Here is a 26,121-nt window from a genome sequence, read left to right on the forward strand (position 1 = left end):
GTCCCAACACACACAAAAAAATATAATAGTAAACCGCAGCTCTTACACCCAAAAGGAACTGCCATACTAAGTAAGTGCCATGGGAGCCTCGTCGCCCCACACTGTCACGAAGTGCTGCAAGTTGCCCCGTCAAGGCAGAGGTGCCGGACTCCTGGCTCCCCATCAGCTGTCAGGTCTCTGCGTGGTTCTGCCTTGCTGCGACTCTGCTCAATACCATTCACTCATTCATTATAGCATGTAAAGAAAAAATATCCCACAGAATTTCCACCAAATAAACATTTCCCTGAGGCAAGAGGCTTCGCTAAATTCCTAGAACGAGGGCATTCTGCTCTGGCCACGCACATGGGTGCCTCCCAGCAGAAGCATTCAAGTGAAAGCAAAGAGAGGGAGTAGAACCAGTACCTCGGGTCACTCGCTGAGTCCCTACCCTGCCAGGCGTTTGCGTGCTCTTCCAGATACCATGGGAAGTTGAAGGTGCAAGGCACCTCTCAGGATTAGGCCTTCAACGGGAACCGTGCGACATCCGCTGATCGGAGACCATCAGTAACTGCTGTGCTTAGTTTTAGTAACACAAGTTCTGTCTTTGGCTCTTTTGCTACAACCTAGGTATTTTCTGTAAACAAATTTTGATTCTGAGCTGCATTTTTTTTTTTTTTTTTTTTTTTTTTTTTTAAATACAAGTAACACGCTGATCTTGGGAAATGACTCATCAGCTCAAATTGAGAACAGTCCATCATGGATCTTACCAGAAATGGGGAAAATAAAAGCAGGTATTTGCTGGTATACTCAGTGTCAGCATCCTTCCCCAAAGCCCAGGGAGGAAGGCTGCAAGCTTTCGCTTGAAATACCAGTAAAGTTTATGCAGATCAGTGCCACTACTGCATGTCTCAGATGTGGCTATAGGGGCCTGAGAAAAGAGACTGGGGAGAGCAGAAAACCAAAAGCCATAAAGCTCACTTGGAACCACAGCCCGCCTTTAGCTACGCACAGTTTGAAAGGGTGTGCTCAGGGGAGAAATATTTAGGTCTAAGAGTTAAAAAGATTTAAAAAATAGTAATAAAAATGACACACCCCAACTCCAGATGGTCCCCATTCCTGCAGCTGTGACAAGCACATGATTCTAGTGCAGAAATCATCAAGGAGAGCAATGTTGTTCTCTGGGATTCGTTTGAATAGTAGTGACCTTGGTTAATCTAGATCATTCCCTCTGCCCACCAAAGAGATCATAACTGACGACCCTAGGAAAGAATGGCTTTAGGGGAGGGTCTGGAACCCGCTTGCACAAACTCGGATAAGAACTGGTGCTCTTGCTGGATTTGGTACTGTGTTTGCAGTCACCAAGACACCATTGGAGTCCAGACAGTGCAGCTTTTTTTGATGTGCAACCATAAAAAGCTCTATTAAATAGAACAGAATACATCTTAAATACAGAATGATTAAAAAAGGGTTGAGGAGCACACAAAATAGGGCTGAAATGTGTGTTACTAGTCCATTCTTGCTCCACCATAAAAGGCACTGGAATTATGTCTTCCTATACATGTGACATGCTGAGAAGTGTCCCATTCAATCCAATGCATTCGATGGCAATGAAGATAAAACTGAGCAGGAAAAAAGCATCCCTTTGGAGGAAAAAAATCCAAAAACCAAAATATGTAGAAATCTTAATGTCCATGAGTGCATCTAGAAATGTCTCTTTTGAGAGTCCTCATTCTCCTCTAGAGGGGAACATCAGGTGGTTCATCAGATTCACCACACAGGAAACGTTAAGTCTTCCAATTAACTGTAGCACAGCTTTATAGTACAATTGAAAAGTCAAGTCAAATGTCTTCAGAAAGCACTGGCAGCGCTAGAATTATCCAAGTAAATCCAAAGCAGAAGAAAGAAGCACCTTTCATACCCTCCACTGGGAGACCAAGGAGGTAACTGGACTTGGAGGTACTTGGCAGACGCAGACACAGGTGGGTGGAATCCACCAGCACCGGACTTCCTGCAGGAAAGCCGAGCCACCCGAGTTCCCCTGCGTGTTCTAGCTTCGTGCCAGTGCCAGGGAATGCGTGAAGGGCAGCAGCAATAAAACAGTGCTACAAGTGCTTCTCTCATTAGGACATGGCTCAAGGTAGCCCTTGGTGTGGGGCTTCGCTCTGAAAGCCTCTGAGCTAGCTCTGAAAGCCTCTGAGGAAACACACCAGTGAGCTCCTCATTGCAGTTTAGTCTCTCCAGTTGTCACGAGAAAAAGACGCAGCCGGTATCCATGACCTGGTCCTCTGGGTTTGATCCTATGTGTGCTCTAGCTCCCCTCCTCGCAGACGTCACAACTTCCGTTGCTGTGCGTTGGACCCTTTGCTGTGAAGCTGAGAAGCATCTGCAAGAAAATAAAACCAAGTGGGAAGGGGTTTCAGCATCAGCTCCGTGGAGCTGCGTGCAGCCAGGGTGGCAAGATCTCTGCACGGAGAGATCGACTTTCCCTTTGCAGCCCAAAGAATCAAGGGGTGGGAGAATGGTGTGTGGAGATATCTGCAGCCTGGGAGCAGCCCTTCCTCTGCACCTAAGCAAGAGTCACAGGAAGCACCAAGGCCTCCTACAGCCTCCCAGCAAAAGCACCACAGCACAGATTCAGATTGCTGTGCTGACTCTCCCGGCAGTCTATGCCTTTCTCTAAAAGCCACGCTACCGTGTCTCCCATCTAGGGAACTACAAATACAGGGTACTTGCCACCTAGCATCTGAAGTTGATTTGAAATTTAACCATTAGTAGACCTTTGCCGTTGTAATGAAGGCCTTAGGTACCCACTGATAGTAACAGGAGTCACAGGAATCTAACCACTGGAGTAAGAGAAAGGAGCAGATGTGAGGGGAAATGAGAAAAATGCAGTGAACAGAAAAAATAAGGAAGTTTAAGGTAGAAGTTCTCCAGGAGCAATTAAAACTACCGTCAGACTATGGTGAACAAATGGGTGTACTGAGATGTGCAGTCAAGCAGCCGTGGCACCAAGCAGAGCAGCAACAGCTTCTTCTCCAGGACAAGGACAGCTCATTCCATGCAAGATCTCAGTCCCAGCACAGGTATTCCTAAAGCAAGCAGTCGGAACCATTGTCACAGCACCAGCACGCAGGCACCTCCAGCAGCAAACGCAGCAGCGACACCACACAAGCACACGTTGGATGCTCCCTGCTCAAAGGCTTTTTGATGAATGCTGGTACAAGCGGTCACATAAGACATCAACACTTGCTTGCATTTGTAGCTACCTCGCATCACACCCGCGTCCTTGCAGCTTTCAGAGCGGTACAGCCCTGTAATATGTTTTAAGACCATGGTGGCCACTTAAACGTCTACTTTGATCTTCTGCGAAGCACCACGGTTGGTAATATTGCCCGAAGGGACAGCACTAATCTCAGTCCTCAACATTTATGTGAAAACACCAGGTGAGGAAGCAGGTCCCTGCAGAAGCTGTCTCAATGGTCGGTTTGTCCCCACTTATTCCTAGTCACACTGCGTGCTTGCAGCTCTCTTGGCCCTAAGCCCTGCCTAAGAGCAGCAGTCCATCAAAAAATTCTTTTGTTTTGAGCCCTATAAGCAACAGGGAAGTAACCACTCTAAATTCCCTCAAATAATGAGGCAGGGAACACCTCCCAACTGACACAGAAAACATTTCACAACCCTGTTTCAAACAGAAATCAATCATCTCACTCTCCTGAAACTAAGTTCACAACCAGGAAGAAGTCCCTCACACCAGCGATTGCTGCTGGTGGCTGCTTCTTCTGCTCCACCATGGTGGAGAGATGGAACAAGTCACATCAGACAAGTTTCAGCAAGAGAAGCAAAGGAGATAACTCTTTGAACTTTACCCAATGCACAGCAGTGTCTTCTTTCTCCAGCCAGCACACACTGTCCTCAACAGCCAAGCGCCAGGAGACCGCGTTGCCTCCAGGAGTTTATCCACAATGCCTCAGGGCCACGGCATTACAGTGGCACATCCTCTCCCTGACCAGACTCATGCTGCCCAATAACACAACCGCAACAGCAGTGGGTACTAAGCCAGTGATGCTGAACGGCACTGAAGAGCCAACAAATACTTGATCAATAAAGCCAAAATAACTGTAGCAACTACCAGCAGCATAAGCAACTCCCCAGACAGACAAACCCAATCTGGTAGCCCTACACTTCAATTTTCGGAATGCTGAACTTACTGCCCTTCCTTCTCTCCTTCTACTACAGCACTGCCGTTTGCACACTCACAGCCCACCAGGACACAGCAGGCAGGACCCCATTTACGAGCAGAGGTGTTCTTTGGAAATCTCTTTTATGAATTAGCTCTGCGGGCATCAAACTGGGGCGGGAGCAGGCTTAGCTGCAAAATCATCACATCACCACCAAGTGAAGCAGTCTGCGTTCACACTACAAACCTGTGAGGGAGATGTAGGCAATTAGCTCAGCGCACAGATGCAGGACATTCTGGTCTGACACATTTTATATAGGTCACCAGTGACAAAACTCCACAGAGCCAGAATATTCAATTCTGGGCAGTCCTGGCAGACTGTGCATAAAGAGGCAGAGCTTTAATCCTAGCAGAACAATCCTTTACCACGACACAAGCAGCAAAGCCAAGCACCTCCAGGAACCAACACTTACTCTAAGCACTGAGGGCTCCTCGTTTTGGAAGCACACGAGCTTGCACTGGCTGACAACACAGTAAAGGACACGGAGGGCTACGCCTAGCTTTGTACCGTGGGGAGGCCGGAGGTCTCAGCAACGACCACACCGGTCAGACAATGAGGGCAACAACTTTGCTTTCACCCCTGAAGTCCTCCTGCTGAGATGCAGGATGACTCACGGCGCAGAAGACAAACAAGAGCGTCTGACAAGTTACCTGGCAGACTTTGCGGTAAATGAGTGGACAGGGCAGAATGTGGGAGTGGCGCTGCATGGTGGGGGCTGGAGTGCAAGCCAGCTAGAAGACCTAGAGAGAAAAACAAAGAAAGGAGAGGGGAAAAAAAGAACAAATACACATCAAAGACAGAAATGAGCAGAGGAGCTGCAGCCGTTAGAGCCTATAGCTTAGTTTCCAGCTGTTGAGACTTCTGGGCTAGCTACAAGGATGTGAGGATGTGCCCAAGGTTCTCCAAATGCAACTGCTAGAGATATAAATGGATGAACTACAGCACGAAGCAACAGCAAGAGAGGTGAGTTCGTCTGCAATGGGTTAACACAGCACAGCACTGCTTTTCTTGTTACTGGACAGCACAGGCACAAGTAACACACATGCATGAGCAGTACACTCACTGTGGCCAAGGCCATGGTGGAAAGTTCCTGGAGCAGGTCCTGTAACTATTGCATCCTTTGATACTCCTGCTTTCGGGGAGGAGTCTGAAGTGAAGGAGATGACATGAAGAGGGAAGGTATGAATAGGAGAGATAATACCTAAAGGGGTGGAGCTCAGGGCAGCTGGCAGCTTTGGATTGTTGGACTTGTAGGATGGAGACAGTACACTTAAGGAGGAAGAACTCGTTAGCAGCACAGCTCCACTAGTTCCTTTCTGAAAAGCAACAGAAAAGGTCAGTCAGGAGGGGGAAAACCAAGGCATGTCAACATTTATACTTGCAAGAAGCATCTTCACAGCCAGGGCCCGAGAGCTGCCAATTCTTGAGGTCACCTAGAGGCATCCAGGACACTAAAAATCCAGCTGCTGGATGCTATTGTCTTCTACATGTGACCATACTGGATTTGAGCCTGCTGTTCCCTTACTCTGGAGCTATGCCTCCAACAGGCAGAGTACGTGGCTTTGAGGCCCATTTAAACATATCCATCGAACTGCTCTCCTCCTTCCATGTGCCACAAGCAGACACGAGCAGCTGACAACAAATTAATGCAACTACATTAGGAGTGTCTGCAGATGAGAAACAAGGCCTGCACATCATTAAATGCATGGCTGAACAATACAAGTTTGTATAGGCACCCCGGGAGTCTTTCCAAAGACAACATATCCCACTGAACTGTCAGACCCAAACATCGCTTCACTGCTTGTGGGGGTAACTGGGGAGCAACAAAAAGTGGACGAAAATAGCTGGGCAGGCACTGTGAGTTTATAGCCCAATCCTGTAGGCTGTTTATTCTATACATCAGTAGTAAAAAGTGTCCATAATAATAAAATCACTTGTGATAATTTAAGTAAGGCCAAATTAGCAGACCTAATTAAAAACAAATTGGTAATTATAATTTTAGTTCACGCAATGGCTTTAGCTCTCATGGCAATTTGCTTTACTGCACTTCCTCCTGGCCTAAACAGGAACATTGCTGTCCCCATAACTCACCGTGTCAGGCCAAGAACACTACGCAGCCTGTCCAAAATCTGCTGCCTGGAAGGTACCAGTGCATTCTGATTAGCTGTTACTTTAAGCTGAAAATAAGAGCTTGAATTCTGGATCACAGACCCATGGCAAAGGCCAGGTCTTCCTAGCCTAAGCAGCCACGGTCCACAGAATCATTCAAGAATTCCAGGAACTTCTTTTGAAGTCCCCAATTCAGGTCTCAAGTTAGGAGGCAGCCTGACGCAGCGCAGTGCCTTTCCTTCCTGACATTAGGCTAGGTCAGCACGTTCTTGCTTACCGGCACAGAGGTAGAAGATGCGGTGCTGCTGACAACAGCTGGCTTTAGGGAGGAGGTCAGCAATTTGGCCACTCCTTGAGTGCCCCCACTAGAATCTCCATTTGAACCTCCAGGAGGCGCCACCAGAGTCAGCTTCTGCGAAACAGACGTCTTCTTCACTGAGGAGCTCGGGGACGGGCGGCTGGACGCCTGGCTTGAGGAAGGGGCCTGCACAGCGGGCAGCAAGCTCCCCGAGGAGCAGCCCTGGTTTGCAGATGCTCCTGATGAGGAGCTGCTGGAAGAAGCCCCATGCTTCGAGAGGGAACCAGAAACAAAGGGTGATTTGTAAGATTGTCCTGAAGAACTAGAGCCACTTGAGTGCTTTCCTGTATAACTGAGAGACGATGAGGATGAGCCTGGGCTTTTGTGGGAACTGCTGGAGTTTTGGGCACTGCCTGGGGAGGCAGAGGAATGGAAGCTCTGAGCTTTGGTTGATGATTTGACCTGCTGGAGGAGAGAGCGTTGGGGCAATGGGGAGGAGGACTTGGGATTCTGCAGTTTGACGAATGGAGCCGGGGAGGTGAAAGTTTTCTGTGGCTGGGTGCTTGAGTGAAAGACCTTCACCTGAGCGCCCGGCACTGGGGTGGAGGTCTGAGGCCCATGGCTTGGTCGGACCAGGCCATGATGTTTCTGTTTAGCCTGGTGTATGTCTGAAAGGATTTTGCTGGGTGAGGCTTGGCAAGAGAGTTCTTTGTAATTAGAGTTTTCTGTCTTTTTGTCTTGAGAGGTTTGGCCCAATGCCAGGGCCTGTTCAGCCAGGAAATTTAGAGGAGACTGGAGAGAGCCAGCAGGGGATGATGTAGGGGCAGGGCTGGCTTTTGGAAATGTCCTCTTCTCCTCTGACGACGCAAGAGTTGGGATCTTCTCCGGAGGAGCTTTTGGAGCTCCAGAAAGAGTAAAGTCAGGGCTCCCTCCCGCTCTGCTGTTAAGCGCAGCCAGTTCTTTAGAGACTGCTTCGAGGGAGGTAGTAGGATTATGAATTAAGTCTTCATCCAAGGAGTCATCCATGAAGGCAGCAGGAGTACCAGTGCTGCTGGCTGCTTGGGTTGCCCCAAGGGACAGGAGTTCTCTGGTCTGGGCGCTGATACCCAGACCTCCTGCCTGGCACTCTGATGACAAAGATAAGGTGTTGCTTGAGTGCATTGAAGGAACAGAAATAGAGATCTTTTTATCTGGTTTACAGGAGGGTTCCTGGAACAATACGACAACAGAAAGCAGAGTCAAAACAGAGGCAGGGTTTACGGCTGAAAAGGGAAGGAAAGGTTCCTGATTTTGGGATGGAAGGTGCAGTACCTTTGGGACGAAAGGCACAGTAACTGTGCCTGCTGGTCCCCCACCTCCCTCCCGACTGGTACTCCTGCTGCCATCAACTCTAGCTGCTGTTCCAGTTTTTCCTCACGCCCAGCGCAGACTAGTGCTGTTTAAGAATACAACTTCCTTACACCTGATGCATAGATACACGGCTTAAAACAGGATCTGAGAGGGCAGTCACTCGACTACTGGGAACCATGAGGACCAGAAAACGCAGAACTCACCTTCACCTTCACCTTGGTAGGCGCGATAACTTTTTTCTTCGTCCTGTTTTGAGGGAGAGAAAAGAAACAGGGGCTCACTGAATGCCTGCAGGGAAGCATCCTATTAGGGAGCACACTTGGGCCCTGTTAATGACGATCCACTGAGCCTTTTGCAAAGAACAGAGGCAGCATCTCGGGTTGCTAGGATTCAAAACCATATGACATTTGTTGCTGCTCTAGGAAGCCCCAACTCCCACACAGGGGAATGAATTAGGGAGCGGAGCAGAGTCTCTGAAATGGTAAAGGAGCAGTGAAAGCACTCAACAGACACATCCTGCACCAGCTGCAGGGCCAGGAGCTACTACTGGAGCCCACCACTATACCAGTACCCAGAGAGAAACTGATACACAGGCTATTTTGGAAAAAAGCTACACATTTCTTTTTGGTTCCCAGAAGAAGTCAAGGATGCAAAAGCATCTGCCAAATTCATGGAAAATAGATCATTTGGTCTGGTCAGATGCAGTCTCTGGTACAAGACATCCCTGAACAGCTGGAATGACAGGGCTGAGGGAAGGATGACTACACTATTTCATATTCTTTCTCATACTTCCCCTCATTCATCCAGTGCCAAGAACAGGACCGTCTGTCAAACAGACATCAACCTAACTCCGTACCATCGTCTGTTATAGACTGCCAGCAAGATCCATGAGACCCTTTGGCGTTAAAGCACCTGCCCAGCTGGATTCCGATGGCTCTCTTGATTTGCCACCCATAAGCCTGTTTCTCCCACCTTTACTAGCTTGAGCTCATCATATCCCTCCTTCAACCAGGCAACAAGAAAGAGGGAATCCAGAATCCAGGGAGGACTGACTGAACAGGTAGCAATAATCACAGTGCTGGCAGCACGCTCCTTTTTACCTTGATCTGCCTCCCAAGGCCTAGCACAGAGGCCTGACTCCAGTCTGGTGAACAAGGCCAGGAGGCAACCTGGCTTCAAAGCTCTTATCCTTGAGCCTACTCTAAGGCTCAAGCACCTCAGGAAGGCTGTTGTTGGGAGATGTCACACACAAACAACTACTCTCCCTAGACCTCCCCAGATGAAGCAGCGCCAAACTATTTGATGGGAGCCAAGTGAGTTCAGGTGCTCCTGCATGATCCACCCAGGCCCCAGGGAGTGGAGTTCACCAGTTATCACTCTACAGGAATGCTGCGCGATACTCACAGGACTGATGTGAGGTGTCCGTGTACACGCCTGCTCTCCTTAAACAGTGTCCTAAGAAGGGAAGAGAGCAATGAGAAGTGATATCCAGCAAGACCCAGTAGAGCAGCTGGGATCACTGGAGACAGAGCTGCACAGTACAGCAGGGGACTTAGTGAAATTAAAACCACAGAGAGTAAACAAATATTCATCTGCTTTCCAGGAAAATCCTTTTGAATACCCCCGCTCAATTCCCTCTGGGGGGAGCTATGCTTGTAGGCGCTGGAAGGCCGTTAAGGCGGGCGTTGGAGAATAACTAAGGAAAAAGCTCTGCCAGCCTAAAAAGCTGACAGCCAGCTGGAGAGGCAGTACAAGCGTTCAAGCTGGGTGTTACTGCTGCCAGAGATTATCCAAGAGCTGGCAGATCATCCAAGAGCTCTTCACCAACTTCAAGGGAGAAAGGTTTCCTTTCCCTGCCTCACGTACAGCAATATGGATGAGAAGCCTTCACACTTCACACTGCTTTTGCCTTGGCATCCCCAGCAAACTGTGGAGGTGACTTCTTAAATTAGCACAGCCATTTCCGTAGCAATTGTCTAGCCACGACCAATAAACAGAACTAACAGAACAATAAATAGAATCCAAAAGCCTTTACTACTGAAGCTAAGTAAACCAGAATCTTACACAAGCACTATTTCTCCTAAAACAGCTGCCACTCAGCTGCCTTCTTAGATGTCAGGGTGAGAAGCTTATGAATACCCCATCAGTACCAACACGTGGAACATGCTTTCCTGGCAGACTATTAACGTACTGAATATACAGACTTTTGTCATCCTTTTTCTCTTAAAGCACACGTATTTTAACCTTATATTCTATTTGTCACCTTTTAGTGCTAACCAGGAAAACAGAACCATGGCAGGGCCACTCTGAACTCGTACACAAAGTTGCTACTCTGTCCATCTTCAGGCTCCTATTGAAGATGAACTTCTGTGCTCACAGTGACAGCAAACCAAGCTGATTAATCCAGAAAAGCGTTTATAATTCTCTTAATGTTGCCAAACCCTCCCCTCCATTTCTGCCTGGATAGCAGACTAGCTTCTGTCTTTAAACCACAAAGTCCCAGGAGCAGAAACCATTGTCCTTTAGCCACTGGAAAGCAACCAGGAAAACCACTTCTCTTCAGTCATTCTGTGGTCAGCTTCACTGGAGGGCTCTCTACACCGAGTCTTGGGGGAACACAAATACACTTAAGAACAGTTTTACCTACAGCTCCAGGGAAAAGATTTTTATTTTATTTTATTTTTTTTATTCAAAAAAAAGAGATTTTTAAGCTTGCCAAGCCTGGACCCCAAGCTGGCAATATCTTCATTAACTAAGGAGTCTGCACCCAGCTCCTAATGCCATCGTTCAGCTCCCGCGCTGAGCGACACACCACAAACATGCACAATGCTGTACTTCATGTGCACATGCAACTGCAGTAAATGGCTATGGATTCTTCCAAATGGAGCTGTAATTTGCTTCTCACACTTACTGCTCTTAAGAGCTGGTACCCATGAAACCCAAAAAGCAAATTCAGCAGAGAAAGAAGACCCATCCAGCTGTTTAAGATAAGAGATTCCAGCAGTTGGACTGTGCTTGTTTTAAAGCCAGTGAGCAAAACGAAGCAGGCCAGAAGCTGATGACAGTCCCAGCAGAACGACTCTGCAATTTGCATGGCTCTCTGCAATCGCTGGCTCAATGGCATGGATGATGGAGGGCATGAAAGAGCAGGAAACAGCAGCGAAGACACGGGATGGGGTAAAGAAAACCACACCCAATTCCTACTTACTCTGTTGACTCTGATGGTCTCCTGAAAGTCCCAAAGCCGCTAAAGCTTTCTGCTTTGCTTTCTTTTGGGAAGGTCTAGGGGAGAATTCCCCAAGGGTCTGAAAAGATCTCGTCATACCGATTCAAGAAACCACTGGCCAGTCCACCTCACCTCAGTGCCCGTTCTAACTTGAGACTTGTCACACCCAGGGGCATCCACCAGAGGTCAATGCTGGGGCCAAGACCACTCAACAGCGTCGCTAACAGCCTGGACAACAGCAGACTGTACTCACAGTAAGCCTGAGGGCGACACGAAAACAGGGTGGGAGGCATTGGAGGGCACGGTTGCCATTCACAGGGACCTCGACAGGCTGGAGAAAGGGGCCAACACCACCTTGTGAAGCTCGACAAAGACAAACGCAGAGTCCTGCAGCTGGGATGGAATAACCCCAAGCAGCCACGCAGGCTTGGGGACAACTGGCAATGCAGCAGCCTTGCAGAAAAGGACCTGGGATCCTTGCAGACAAGCAGAACAAGCCACTGCTGCACGGGTGTACTGCTGAAAGCTACCTAAATACTGGGAGCAAGAGCACAGCCAACAGTTCAAGTGCTTATTCCCCTCTGTTTAGCACTTGTGAGGTTACACCTGGATACAGTGTCCAGTTTTGGGGTCCCCACAATACAAGAAAGATGTTGACAAACTGGAGACAGTCCAGAGCCACTGAGATGGCTGAGGAACACGTGACATACAAGGAGAGGTTGAGGGAACTGGGTTTGCTCAGCCTGGATAACGCAAAGACCAAGGAGGGATCTAATGGAATCTACTACCTAAAGAGCTTTGGGGACAGGGAGCCACAAAGAAGACGGAGGCACCTTTCTCAGAGGCACTCAGTAAAAGCAAAGAGGGAACAGTCGGTTCAGCACAGCAAGGGGAATTCCGATTAGAAACAAGGAGAAGAGATTCATGAAGAGTGAAGTATCAGAACAGTGGCCCAGAGATGCTGTTGTAATCTCCATCCATGGAGACTTTCAAAACTCAATAGGACGCAGCCCTGAGCAATCTGACCTAACTTTGAAGCTTTGAAACTTTTGACCTTCTTTGAACAGGGGTAGGACTAACCACCTTCAGAGGTCCCTTATGATAAGGAATCCCTGGAGTACAACATGATTCTTGCTCACCTGGCCTGCATCCAGCCTTTTGGCCAAAGGGGCTTCACCTCTCCATCTAGGAAGGTCTTCACATAATCCTCCAGAGACTGAGCCTTATTCTTGTCAAGCTCATAACCATCCAACTTAATCTTCACCAAGTGGCAAAGCAGCTCCCTGAAGAACAGGAAGATTTCAAATACAGTTACTTGGATTAACTTTCCCCAGATGGAGGTCATTCTGCTTATCCAGGGCTAGATGAATATGCTAAGATGTGCCTGGCTTTGCACAAGTATTCTGGATCAGACAGTAGCCAGCTGAGCACAGGATTCGAGTCCGGGCATTCCAAACACCCTGCTAATAAAGCTAACCCTGAACTGCCTCTGGAAGAAAGAGGCAGGGAATGGCACATTTCTCTGTAGGTGTGCACACAGACAGATGTACCAGAGGAAAAAAGCCTTATACTACACCTTCCCACTTTAGTATCTTCAAACAGCAGAGGTGGTAAACGAGTGACAGAATTACAGGTGTCATTTAACAGCTGCAGATCCAAACCCCTCTGCAGAAGTTTCTGCTGAGAGCAATGAGAAGGCAGAAAGTGAAGCCCTCTTTGTTCTAAATGAATCTTTTATGGAGCAGCAACCCAATTTGTTACGGAATAAGATGAAAATGACTACATGATTGATTCTTATTTTATCCTTTGTCACTCTCCCCTTCATCCAGCACTCTGTTCTTTGTCAGACCCTTGGGTGGCAGGGGCAGCAATCCCCGTAAGCTTTAACTGTTTACACAGCCAGAAATCTAATATTTTTTAAGAGTCTAGTCAGTAGGATTTCAGCAATTCAACCAAGTTACTTCTTTTCCCAAAAGATCTGTCCCTCTTTTTGGCCCCCGCACAGAGGCTTAGTGCTTCTCTCGGAGCTGGCCTGTACCTGAAAATGGGTTAGTTTTGGGATGTGTTTAAAGTTGAGATTTAGTAACCGCAATAGTGGTTTCCACAAACCTCCAAGGTGACTATTACTAGAAGCCGTTAGTGCTGCTCCTCTGAAACCAAGATACAAATATTAAAATGCATTATTCTGCGCAGCTGGAAGTGAAGCAAGTCACAGGTTGCCTTAATATCTAAGTTATGCAAACCTGATTTCATTATTCCATTGAAATTTCTTTCGTGGTCCCATAACGCGTTTTCCTCCCTTTTCTTCGTCATCGTCATCATCAGAGCAAACTCGATCTCGCTCTTTGTCCTTTTCCTCTTCCAGCATTCTAAAACAGAGATGAGAACAGTGTGGAAGTCATTGTCCTGGCTAATTCAAAACCAGGATAAATCTCTGAACAAGACTGTTCAGAGGTCTTGCTAGTCAATGATAACAAACTCCCAGAAAAGGGCCTAAAAATCTGGCTTATGGTGCAAGCCGAGCTTCATGCTCCATGTTGAGAAACTTCCCAGTACTATGTAGTAGAGACCACAGGTCTGATCCAGCCTGACTGTGCTCAGGCTGCCATCTTTCTATAAACAGGCCCGGGCAGAAATGAAACACTTCAGCCAAGTTCTGATCCCATCAATGCTGCTGTAGGTGGCATCAGTATAGATAGTGCAAAGAAGACAAAAAGCTTAATTAGGCCAATTAATGCCCATCAGCAATTCTTGAATAGAGAACGAAAACAGGTGGTAAACTTCATGAGAGCAGCCTACAGGTCCCAGGGAACCTGCCGAGGAAAGCTACAGATGCTTAACAAGCAGACAGTGAGCTTACTTGGCAAATTTGGCCTGAGTATGGGCTTGGCATTCCTCTTGGTACTTAGTCATCTGCTCTGGCATGACTCGACCAATGGCTTCTTTTAGCTTCTGCAGGGGCTCCTTCAGTCGGCCACCCTAGAGCACATCACAAAGCAGACTGAGGTTCTGCGCTGTGTTTCAGCCACGACACTCAAGCCAGCAGGACAAGACCTTGCCAGTTTGGAACCCACACCACCAGCCGTGGAGCCTGAAGCATGCTCACATGGAGGACAACAGCACATTACACAGAACAATTCTGCTCTGGAGATCAGGGTAACATGCACGTGAGACAAGGCTGTGCTGCCAGATTCACTCACCTGCTCGTAGAGATAAAGCTTACGGGCACGCTTGACTAGAGTGTCCTTACTGCAAGGTAAGAATGCAGCCAGGTGGGCGTACACCCCGGAGCGGATCTGGCTGTTCAGCTCCCGGGTCTGCAGCTCTATGCTGAAGAACAAGACAAACACAACGTTAACCAGGGACCTGGCACGGGTCCTCTAAGCAACTAAAATGCAATTGTGGTGCAAGGTGGGAAGCTGAAGGCAGGGAGAGAGGGAGAAAGTACAAGCCAAATTACACGACAGTTCATTACATTTTAGAATCAATGGGCTCAAGCCCTTTATCCCAAGCTATGCCTTTCATTGTAGCTTCAGAGTATCTTAAAAAGCAACAAAATACGTCAGCAATCTCATTTATTCTGCATTTCATCTTGGCAGCTGAGGAGTGGGAGCATCAGACAATGAAAGCACACACTGCTTCTGTCAGACACTACTGTGGTCTACCTCCGGATAATATAGAATCAAACTTTATCCCTCGGGCTTGAACTTACTTCCCAGTGAACAGGCTAGACAGGTCAGTACATGTCAAACCCATCTATGCAGTTATACATAACTTAAACTAGCTTTTTAAGCCACCTCTAAGCATCAGTTTCCAGTGTAAAAACTCCTAACTGATTCTACTGCCAAGTTACACAAATTCTTTTAAATCACTTCTGAAAACAGCTGAAATTATCAGGCTTAAACCAGATTAGGAGTGTTTGTGCAGTCAGCACTGGAATGCTAAAAGGTGATAATCACCACTTGAAAGGAGAAGCAAACAGACTCAGAAAATTCCTTCCAGCAATTCCCTCCAAATGTCTTGATAAACCTTAAGGAAAATTAAAGCCTCTGTTTAAGCATTACACTGAGATGATCACAAAGCTGTATGCATTCCTCCATCTTCTGCAGGCACTTGAAGAAGAATGAAGCCATTGTCAACAGCTGTGTGAAGCTGCCCTGGCATGCTACAGTTCTACCAAGATAGGAGCAGTAATAGAGTTCCTCCAGTTTGCACAGAATGCCAGTGGAACACAGCAGCCTTATTCCAGTTTAAAAATATTCCATACAGCACAAACAGCAAAGAATATGCCTGACATCTCTGACAGGAGGAGGTTTACTGTTCTTGTATCATGCTGCAATCATAAGTCAAGTGAAAAAAAGTACACAAATATCAAGCATTATCTTGAGAATGAGAGCTACAGAGATATATCCCGCCATCTTCTTCTACCTTAAGTACACACATTTCGACAAAGCCATTCCTCGGAGACATTCATGTTATCTTAGGCATGCTCTGTGTGGAAGACCTGTAGGAGGACACCCCCGCACCTCCTGTTAAACCTGCTCCTGACTTTACCGGAAAGTGATGCTCTCCAGACACTCTCCTTTCCCCACACCAGCCCCACTCCTCTGCCCTGGCAGCACTTACTCCAGTATGATGTTGTTGATATCCTGAGTGAAGAATCGCTGTTTGCCTTCTCCTTCTGCAGCTCTGGCAGCCTGGAAAATAGCAAACACCACCAAGTCATCACCGTTTCGCATACAGATACAGGCAGGCACAAACAATCAAATGTTTTTTTAAACTACTTCAAAACCACTACAGAACAGGACAGCTTTATTTCACTGAACTCTGCACCAGCTCCCTGCTGGAGGTGGACTAACAGCTGCCCCAGGGGACAGACTGCTGGGAGGTTGTGTCCTTTCCACTTAGGCCTCTTCAGTTCAAGCCCAGCTCCACCACCTGAGCTGGTGCAGCCAGGCCTGCCCACGCACCCTCCCCTTCTCGATTCTCCTGTCTGGATGTGCTGGCGTTGGATACAGGGGGGCTGGCACAACGCAGTGAGCATTCCTCCACTGAACAGGGCGAAGGAGACTGCTTGGTGGCAGCCAGCTTCCTTGGCATAATTCCCATGGGAAGAAGGGATGGATTTAGGACAGGGTTTTAACTTCTCCCTGGAGCTGTTAGATTAAGTAATACGAGCACAGGGCTTGTCCCTGGAACAAGAAAGATCATCCTGGTCACGTTTAACGAGGGGCGGGGACACTCATCACCAGGCTTTCTAGATCAGTGTGGACACCAAGCCAAGAAACCAACGGAAAGACTAGTAGCCAAAGGGGAAATGTTAGTTCCTATCAACACCATGGAAACTAAAAAAAATCCTGTTCGGGAAGCTTCCTGAGCTATGACTGCAGCACACACAGCATTGCCCAAAAAATCACACCCATGAAAAATATGTCCAGCGGGAAAATAATTCCAGGAGATGAATGAGATGGCAGAAAGTTGTCACGGAGCTTTCAGCCTGTTGACTGCAGGAGAACTGATGTAAACAAAACTGGGGTTTGCCACAACAAAACACATCAAGTTACTGATCCCTTGCATGGGAAAGGGAACCAGGAGAGACGGGCGTGATTTTGAAATCCCCTGATTTAACGCTTCCATAGTCAGGCTGGTAAGCAATGAAATTATGCCCAGAAGGCACGTACATTCCTGCAGCAATCTCTGTCAGGTCACAGGAAGCTGGCGATATCAAAGGAGAAGGCACAATGCTAAAAAGGCAACCCTCAACCTGAAAGTTCCTTTAGGAAGGGGAGGGTTAAAATCAAACCAGTTGAAGCAGAAGAGGAAACGCCTGGAGGCTCTGGTTAACCCCTGAGGTGCTCCCATCTGACGGGATGGAAGCTTCAGGCTCTCAGGCAGAGCTGTGGCACCTCTCCACTCCCACCCCCAACAGAGTTCACGTCCCAAAGTCCTGACTGACCCACAGGCTTCAGTTTGTCACTTCTTGCCTTTTGTGCTCGCCCTCTTAACAGGGTCCAGCAATGAGACACAGCAGCAGGAAGCTCTGGGGACAGCCTGCTATCACCCCATCCTGCAGCAACGTAATCATTAACTTGGTATCACAGAAGCCTCTGCAATAATCTCCTTTGAGTCAAATGGAGTTCAGAAGCAGCTGTTTCAGTGTCTCCCGTTAACAGCACAACTAGCAAGTAGCAACATCCACAGAGCCCATTCTTTTCATCAGCAGTGCCAATACTTACTTCAATTCCTACTTCTCTTCTGCCCGCTCGTCACCACTCTTACCACGCTTAAAATTTCTCAGCAGACCAGTTATCTTTAACAGAAGCTAATCTTCAGTAACAGGAGTTATTAAGCAAGAGATGCTTCAATAACAGGCACTCTAAATCGATCTGCACCAGATGGCAGAACACTGCAGAGCTCTACAAGTACTGTTTAGGGCTTAAAATCAATATTTATAAGGAAGCCTAACAGCAGGAACCAAACAGGTCGGCATTTGTTGACAGGCTGATGGTGACAGCCAGAGAACCCCCCAGTCAGGAAGTGTATTTCTCTGGCATGCCAGCAGAGGGATCCCTGACCAGCTCCTAACACTCCCCGCTCCTCCAGAACTGCTTTCCGAGGCAGGTTACGGCATTTTTGGAGAAGATGGGTGGTCCCACAGAAGTCCAGCTGCAGGAGGAACTACAGGCAAAGATGCTCACCCTTCCTAATGTGTTCCACTCCCTCAGCAGTGCTGCAACGCTGGGAAGCTAAAGAAGGGGAAAGAACCCAGACTGTCAGCAAGGAGACCAGCCCACGAGCTGCCAGCAGTACCGGTGCCTCACCGAAGGCATCCATTTGCATTACAGGGAAAAGAGTTTTAGCAAATCCTCCAGCCCCCTCTGCAGGGCTGTCCTCACACTGCACAGCAGGTAACGCTTTCCAGCTGCACCCATTTTACACAGAGAACTCTGCACGCCCCTTCAGAAATGCTGCCCTGCTCATCACAGCACATAACGGTGGGATTTATCCCTCAGCCCCATTGGTTCACGTTTTAAGTCCGTTCACGTTAACCTTTGGAACTATTGCATCAACCCATACTTAACCAAGGGAGGTAAAGAAACCACAGTGACAGCTGGAATCCTGAGCGCGGTGAACTCAGACTACACCAAGGCTGAGGACCAGCGCTTTGCCTCTGTCTGACACGCCGGCGTTCAGGAAAGCGCCTTGGCCATAAAAGCAAACCGAGTGACAGAAAGCTGGGCTCCTGCCTGGCCCCACCGGGGCGTGCTCTGAGCCTGGGTGCAGAACCCAGCAGAGCTGCCCCCCGCCAGCAGCCAGGCGGCCACGTGCTGTACCTGAGCCAGTTCCTTGATGCGTTTCTCCAAAGGGGCTGGCAGTCCTTCCGGGAGGGAGGGCGGCTGCTTGAAATCCTGCTCCAAGCCTGTCCCAGCAGGATCGCTCCCGTCCTCCACGTCGTGAAAGGGACTTCCCTCGGGGGACTCGCTGAAGAGCCGCTCCAGGTCGAGGTCAGTCAAGGAGTCCATGGCCGTGGCTGCCTGCAGGAGGTCGCTGTCACTGGCGTGGCCGAAGAGCGACAGCAAGGGGTCAGGCATTGCCTCTGCCTCTCTTGGGGTTGGAGGCTCTGCTGGTGGAGTCACCGCCTTCTGTTCCTCGTCTTTTTTCTTCTGAGCTTCTTTCTCTTTCTGAAACTTCTTCAGCATCTCCTTGACGCTGAGAGCTCCGGAGTATTTCTTCTTCTTCTTCTCCTTACTTGCATTTAATGCTGTAAAGCTGCAAAGAAGGGAAGAGGAGAATTAAGAGAGAAATAAATAAGATCAAGAGGAACAGACAAGGATACTTTCATCCCAGTTCAGCCACATGCACCAATGCTTTGGGAAGTCTTAGCCCTTCACCGATTACACCAGGAAAAATAAACTATTTCCTCTTCAGGCCATACCTAAGAGTTAAGGATAAGACTGGAGGCCTGAAGCCTCACTGGGTATCACGTGCCCAACAGGACAAAGTATTTTCATTCATTCCATCACATCTCTCTTCTCCAGTAACTTATCCACCAGGTGTTCACTTAGCCAGTTTCATCAGACTTAATTTTCAGTTCCTCATCTGTAACCTGTTAAGCTTTCCGAATCCACTAGTCTCAACTGCTGTATCAGATTTAGTCACTATCATCTATGAAACAATAATTAGGGAACAAAGATTTATGCTGTTTAATGTAACTGCCCTCAAGCACATTATGCTGTAGGGAGGAAACAGTAGTCGGAAACTACTCGGGGGTCGGAAACCAGCTGGGGACTCGGGATGTGTGTACCACTGCTGTTCTGCACACTTCCCTGCCTCTCAATTTGACAGTAGATTTGAGCTCTATGTTCCATGTTTAAGGCACACAGCTGCTTCAGGGCTGCAAACCACTCTCTCCATCCATTACCCCCACTCTACAGATCCCAAAGTAAAACTCTTCTCAACTGTGCAACCTGAATTTGAAGGGAAACAAAGATTCATGCAACGGGCTCACGACATGCAGCAGCGCTGACCCCAGGGACAGGAATGCCTCAGCACAAGACTCACTGATGAACGAGCCCCCTCTCACTGCAGAGCTGATGGAGCTCAGAACTTCCCCAGCTGGTCATGTTCTTATTTAGCCATGTGCACTGTTCTAGAAAGGATGAATTGGAAACGCACAAACAACTAGTGCAGAGGAACCAAAGCAGGAGTGTGACAGCAGCTTGAAGCTTGTCTGTGCTTGAAATAGGGCAGCAAATTCCCTTCCCTTGTTCCTAATTAGGGAATCGTACACTGACTGCTGTGTCAGACATGGTTTGGTGCTGCCAGAAAGCAAATCCGTGCAGGAAGAAGGGAATCCAAAAGAACAGTTACGGGAAGAAGGAAAAAAAATAGGAGGAAAATGTAGCAGAAGACACAAAGGCAGCAGACATAAATTGAAACAAAAAGGCCAGGCAGACCTGAGCAAGTACAGACCAGCAGAACAGTCACTCCTCGAGACAAGAAACACCACTCAGGTTTATAGCCCCCAAGGAGAGAAACTACAGAAAATCTAATCCCTCATCCAAGAAATACTCTGGGCAGGAGTACAAACTATTGGCCAGCAATAGCTGCAGCAGACAACTCTCCTTCCTGCTCTTGCCATCCACGGCCTTCTGACCTCTCTCTCCATGCCGGCCTGACACTCACACAGCTCTGAGCTCACACACTTCCTTCCTGCCTTTCCTTTCTCAACTTGGTCCCCATATTCATTACCCCCAGCACTCTCCCACATCTGTTCCCACCAGCAGTGCCCAACCTGAGCTCCAAGAAAGCAGAGCCCTTCAGCTCCGTGCCCCTTTGCTCTGACAGTCCTGCTGTGGAGCCGTGCTCCTTCCAGCCAGGAGCTGCCTTCTCCTGACGCGTGAAGCACCAGCAGCTCACCCATCGGCTGAACAGCTCACAGCCAAGCTGCCCCCAAACAACACGTGCTGCTGCAGCGCAACAAACACCACCTGTAACCCCAAAGCAAAGTGTCAGGCAGCAAGTGTTCCCTGTTCCTCCTTACCCGGCTTTTGGGAACTTGGACTTTTTTGATTTCTTTTCCTTGTCATAAGAATCATCTTTCTTCTTCTTCTTCATTTTTTCACCTCCATCTTTCAATTTCCGTTTCTGGAAAGGATTAAAACCGAGTCAGAATCAGAGCGTCTCCTGCTCATGGGATTGGAGCAGCAGCCCCAGTCTTTGGGCCCTTTGCCAGTAGGGTGAGAACAGCTCCTTCCTCACCACACACAGTAACCCAAACCAAATACACAAATCAACACAGTTCTGGCACATTCCATCTTCAACATTTCACAGTGCACCCAGCTCTTATGCTAGAGATCCTGTCAAGAAAGGTGAAGGGATCTCAAGTGCTCCCCGTCTCCCCTTCCAGCCCTGTGAAAGCCTTGCTGTTTCTAAACAACACCGCCACAGCACAGAAGCACTGGTTTCCCAGGGAAGCCCCCAGCACCCCTCAGATGAGAAATCCAAAGCGTCTCATCATTCCCCCAGCGACAAGCCCCTCTGGGGTGCCAAGAGGCCGCCATCATTTCTGCTCTGGGAACCAGGAAACTCCACCAGTAGCCTCATGCATGCCAGACAAGCTTCATTTTACCATCAAATATGTGGACAGAAGGTGATTATGAAATGCTCATCTATGAGGCTGCAGCTCCCTGCCTATTCTGTCCACACCAATTCACAGGTCTCTCTGCTTTGAAAGAGAACGCTCTTCATGCAGCAAACCCACTGAGCTCTACCAGAGGGAATACTCCTAGAAAGCTGGCCTGCTGACCTTGGGAGATTTCTTCTTTTTCTCTTTAACATAGTCGTCTTCAGAGTCAGATGCTTGCCGAAACTGCAGCGTTCCTGAGTTGATGTAGAACCCGCCGTATTTTGTAGTCAGAGAAGCCGGAACAAGCTCATCGTACTGGAAGTAAGAGAGAACAATCTATTGGCACTGTAAACTTGTGTTCACAGGATCTCTTTTGTTCTGTACTTGAGCTGCTTGGAGGATGGAGTGGGACTTGTGCCCCCCGAGGAGCAGGTCAGGCTGCAGACACCCATGCTAACTAGCGTTCTCCTGTCATGCAGTTGCCCCAGGAGTCCTCGTTACCCAGCCCTGGCACACTCCCTGCTCGCACTGAGCTCATGTTCTCCCAGGTGCCCGCCCAGCCCCCCAGGCCGCTGTTTCACCACCCCCACACCTGCCCGAGTACTCACTGCTTCCGAATTATCAATGAAGGAGTCGGATTCGTCGTATCCATACCCCATATCAATCAAGTCCTGAATACGGTCCTTTCTACGTCTCTTGCCACCCTAAACAATAAGAGATGGATGGTATGCTCATCTGCTGTTCTAATCACCGCGGGGACAGCCCTGCTACAGCAGACTGACATTCTCTCCAGTTTAGAAAAGAGAACGAGCTCTGTTACTAAACCAGCGCTGACCCACTTCACGCTCTAATCTAAGGATACAATTATGTTTTAGGCCTTATCACAAATATCAGAAACAGTGCATCCAAACGAAACAAAATGCTGGCCCAACACATCAGCCAGCTTTGTGCCAGCAGACTTTGTTACTTTGGGTCTGCTCCCCTGGAAGCTCTCTGCCAGCACAGAGGCTGACAGTTCTTCATACCTGCTGCAGAGCCAGGCAAACTCTGCGCTACGAGCAGCGAGCACGCACACAGCATGCTCCAGCCACACTAACAGACTGCACAAAAACGGGAACGTTAAGAGCTAGCGACTGCTGATTTCTGTTAAAGCAATTTTGGCCAAGAACTGAACAGCGTTACCCACCCGAAGGGATAGCATAATATAAAGAAGAGGAACGTACATATTTTTCTTCAAACTTCCTAGCAAGAGCCTCTGCTTTATGCCTCTCCTTTTCATCATCATTGAAGGGATCAGCAGGGTCCTTCCTCTGCAGAAAGAGAGACAAAACCATCAGAATCCAGCCTGTCACCCTGCCACCCAAACCCATTAGACGTGCATTAAAAGCATCACGACTAGAACACGCAGGCAAAAGCTCAGAGCAATCAGCCTTCAGTACAGTATCCTCAGAGGCTTCTCAATAAGGTTCAGAATAAGGCACCTAGAAACAAGCACACCGAACTCTACCGGACAATAAAAGAAAAAGCAAGTTTCTTGGAGAAAACAATAACCCATGAAAGCGTAACTAAGGGTCTCTTCTCTCAACTTGGGCTTTCACAGAAAGAAAGGAGAGGATGACAAGACAGTACCCTGCCACTCATCTCCAGATTCTGTGTAAATCCCTCTGTTTGTTTTTCTTCATTTAATTACTGCCGTTCACCAACCAACAAACAGACCTGGGGGCATCTCCCTTCCCTCTCCCACCCGCTCTCAAGCTCACAAAAATGAGCTTTAGCAGGCAGAAACAAGAAGAGCTTGTCCTTACCCCGTTCTTTACGGGATGAGATTTCTGCAGTTCCTGGCTGTGCCTATGACACCCACAAGCATTCAGGACCTCACTGCAGTCTCCGTATTTTGGGTGCCCTCTCAATTAGTCCTGTACCTGTCTCTGCTTCTCCTGTCTCTCAGGAAAACAGCACAAACCCTCAACTGACTGCCAGCCAGAACTGAATAGCAGCAGCGAAAACGAGCAGAGCCCAATCAACTCTCCTGAGCATCACCACGCTGCTGCCAGAAGTGGCAGTGACAGTGCTGGAAGACTGAGGAAACCACAACTCCCCCACGTCAGTGGAAAAAGCAAGGTTTTCTTCATAACTACACAACGCAGAAAAATGTCCATAACACAGAACTACTGGGTGCTGTTGGATGTTTGCATTCCACTGCACCTGAGAAATGACCCCCAGGGGGCAAGCAGAGCTGTCAGGCAGCACCTGAGAGCACCATGGCCATCAAACGGGAACGGATGCCGAGCGCCGCAGGGAAAGCATTCATGTGCAGTAAAGCCAAGTCCCCAGAAAGGAGACAGCCCCGTGCTGCAGAAATATCCCTCTTTTTGATGCTTTTTGTAAGATACCCTTAGCTTCCCATAACCAGGTACCAAAGCCACTTTAGATCAACCAAGCAACCTCAAACCCTACCAGCATAACATGCCACGCTCTGCTGCCAGCACATCAGCTTTCTGATGTGCAGAGCCAGTGCAGAGAGAGGAACACGACAGCTGTCTGACAACAGGATCCCATAGCTGGATCCCAGCTCCATGTCCTGCATGGTGTCTGACCGCTGAGCTGTCATTTCAGCTCTCAGCACCCCACAGGTAACACACCACCACCTCTGACAGCAGCATTAAGAGAAGAACACCGCGAAAGTCCCCAAAGCCTTCAGATACAACCTCAGCTTTGCCACAGGCCGTGTAGACACTCACCTTTTCTCCTGCAGAGCCACCCTTGCCTTTCGCTCGGAAATTCTTGACGAGATCCGGGTAGAAGAACTCCGGACAGCGCTTGTGGTCCGGCTCGAAGAGAGTCAGCGTGATCCGCACGGACGTCGGCTGCTGCTCCGCATCCTGGGGCTGCTCCGAGTCGTCCTTCCTGGGCTTCTTCAGGAAGCTGCCGCTCAGCGGGCCGTGCAGCGTGGTGAAGGGCACCCTGTGGGGCTCCGTCATGGCTCCGGCCGCCCCTCAGCACCTCTCAGGGCGTCGTTCCCATGGCAGCGGCCCGGCCGTGCCCCAGCTGCACACACACATCGGGAGTCCACCAGCGGGGCAGGAAGGGGCAGCACGAGCCGGGAGAAACTGGGAGAGCCAAAGGCTGGGACCGCCACAACACCGCAGGGCTCTGAGGGGGCAAAGCGGGGTCAGGGCCAGGGGAAGGGGAGGGGAAGGGAGCGCAGCCCCTCACAGCCCCCCCCACCCCCAGCTCCACCTCAGCGCCGCCCGCCCCGCTCCCCGCGGCCCAGCTCCGCGCCGCGTCCCGGGCCCGGCCCCGTTCCCAGCCCCGTTACCCGACCGCAGCCGCAGCACCAGGACCCCAGCGCCGAGCAGGGCCGAGCCCGGGCCCAGGCAGCGCCTCAGGGCTGCGCCTCACGGAGCCGCCCCGGAGCCCCCCGCTCACCGTCGCTAACCGCCGCCGGCCCCGCTCCTACGTCACAGGCGCGGGGGGCGCTGCCTCGCGCAGAAGCCGGCCGGCGTCACAAAGCCGCGCGCCGCGCGCCGCAACCAATCAGCGCCGCGCCCGCGGTCACGCCTCGGGGGGGAGCGGCACGTGACGGGGGCGGGCCTATCGCCGCCCTGCCCGCCTGCCTCCCTCCCGGCAGCCCCCGCGGGGGGGGCAGAGAGCAAGATGGCGGCGGGGGTGGCGGAGCCCCTCGCAGTCGGCTCCGTGTCGCCGCGCCTGCGGCCCTGCGCCGTCCGCTGCTTCCTCCGGCACCGGGAGAGGTGCCCGGCGCTGTGCCCGGCGCTGGGGCCGCTCAGCCGCAGCCACCATCGCAGGGTCACCCTCACGCCGCAGCGGCTGCTCCCCCTGCTCGCAGAGGTGGTCAGCCCCTCACCCAGGTTAGCTCCAGCAGCCGAACTCCCTCGTGCAGGTTCCCTTACGGTCACCTTACGGTCACCTGCCCAAGTGGTTGCAGCGGCTTGGCAAACCGGGGCGCCTTCCCCGTTAGCTGCTCCACCTGCACATCTCCAGGGCGCGGGAGAATTGCCCCTAGCAGCACATTTCTGCCAGTGAAAGCGAAGCTGAGGGGCACGGAGAACAGGCTCACAGCCCTGCTGGCACCAGCCTAGAGCTGCCCCCTCCATTCTCCAGTTCCCCTGGCAAACAAGTGGAAGACATGATGGGATTCTCCAGGGTTTATTATTAAAAAAAAAAAAAAAAAAAAAAAAAAAAAGGATGACTTATGGGAACAAACAATCTCTAAGCTGCAAACTACTGCTTGGAGAAGGCCCTGAAGGCGGGAGGAGCTCTGCCAGAAGTGCTGTGTGCTGCAGTCAGGCAGCTGAGCTCAGAACGTCTCAGCCCGCACGCAGCAAAGCCCCAGGAGCCTCGCTCCTTCAGGTTTCACCACGGCTGTTCTGCAGCACAACACACCAACACTGTCCCTGCCCTTACACTCTGGCAGGAGGCTTGGGGGGCTCAGAGAGTAAAGAAACAGGCGGTGGTGTGAAAATCAAAAGGAACGGTGAGAAAAGATGGGACAGAGGAACACATTCACGTGGGTGGCTCTGAGGCTCTCCTGCAGCAGGTCCTAACATCGCCTCCTGACACTCACAGGAGCCTGGCTGAGTCCTCGGAGCCTCTTCCTCCTCCAGAGGCCACTTGCGCCCTGCAGGCAGGGGACACGTGAGGTGAGGAGGGTCGCCGAGCAGGGTCAGCCTTGGTCAGCAGCCCCTGCACTGATCCCACGGCAGCTCAGTTCTTTAAAACCCTTTGGTGAGGAACCTCGCAGATGCAGGTGAGGACAGGGATCACATCACCC

The 26,121-nt window shown here is 49.9% G+C and overlaps 1 protein-coding gene across 4 annotated transcripts; it reads right to left on the reverse strand.

Moving 5' to 3' along the window:
* Nucleotides 1–644: 644 nt before the first annotated feature.
* Nucleotides 645–24,826, reverse strand: UBN1 (ubinuclein 1). Of its 4 annotated transcripts, XM_032197701.1 has the most exons (18): nucleotides 24,759–24,826; nucleotides 24,071–24,482; nucleotides 22,553–22,639; nucleotides 21,938–22,033; nucleotides 21,510–21,644; nucleotides 20,745–20,848; nucleotides 18,535–18,970; nucleotides 15,827–15,897; nucleotides 14,401–14,530; nucleotides 14,061–14,179; nucleotides 13,444–13,569; nucleotides 12,340–12,483; nucleotides 9,379–9,429; nucleotides 8,178–8,220; nucleotides 6,604–7,833; nucleotides 5,281–5,533; nucleotides 4,868–4,957; nucleotides 645–2,362 (listed from the first exon to the last, which is right to left on the reverse strand). In XM_032197701.1, exons 2-18 carry the CDS (start codon nucleotides 24,308–24,310, stop codon nucleotides 2,310–2,312), a joined length of 3,408 nt encoding a protein of 1,135 aa, XP_032053592.1. In that variant the 5' UTR covers nucleotides 24,311–24,482; nucleotides 24,759–24,826; the 3' UTR covers nucleotides 645–2,309. The 4 variants fall into 4 exon arrangements, with proteins under 4 accessions (XP_032053592.1, XP_032053593.1, XP_032053594.1 ...); XM_032197702.1 differs by lacking the exon at nucleotides 9,379–9,429; XM_032197703.1 differs by lacking the exon at nucleotides 4,868–4,957.
* Nucleotides 24,827–26,121: the final 1,295 nt, after the last annotated feature.

This window comes from Aythya fuligula, chromosome 15 (assembly GCF_009819795.1).
Source record: "Aythya fuligula isolate bAytFul2 chromosome 15, bAytFul2.pri, whole genome shotgun sequence".
Lineage (NCBI taxonomy): Eukaryota > Metazoa > Chordata > Aves > Anseriformes > Anatidae > Aythya > Aythya fuligula.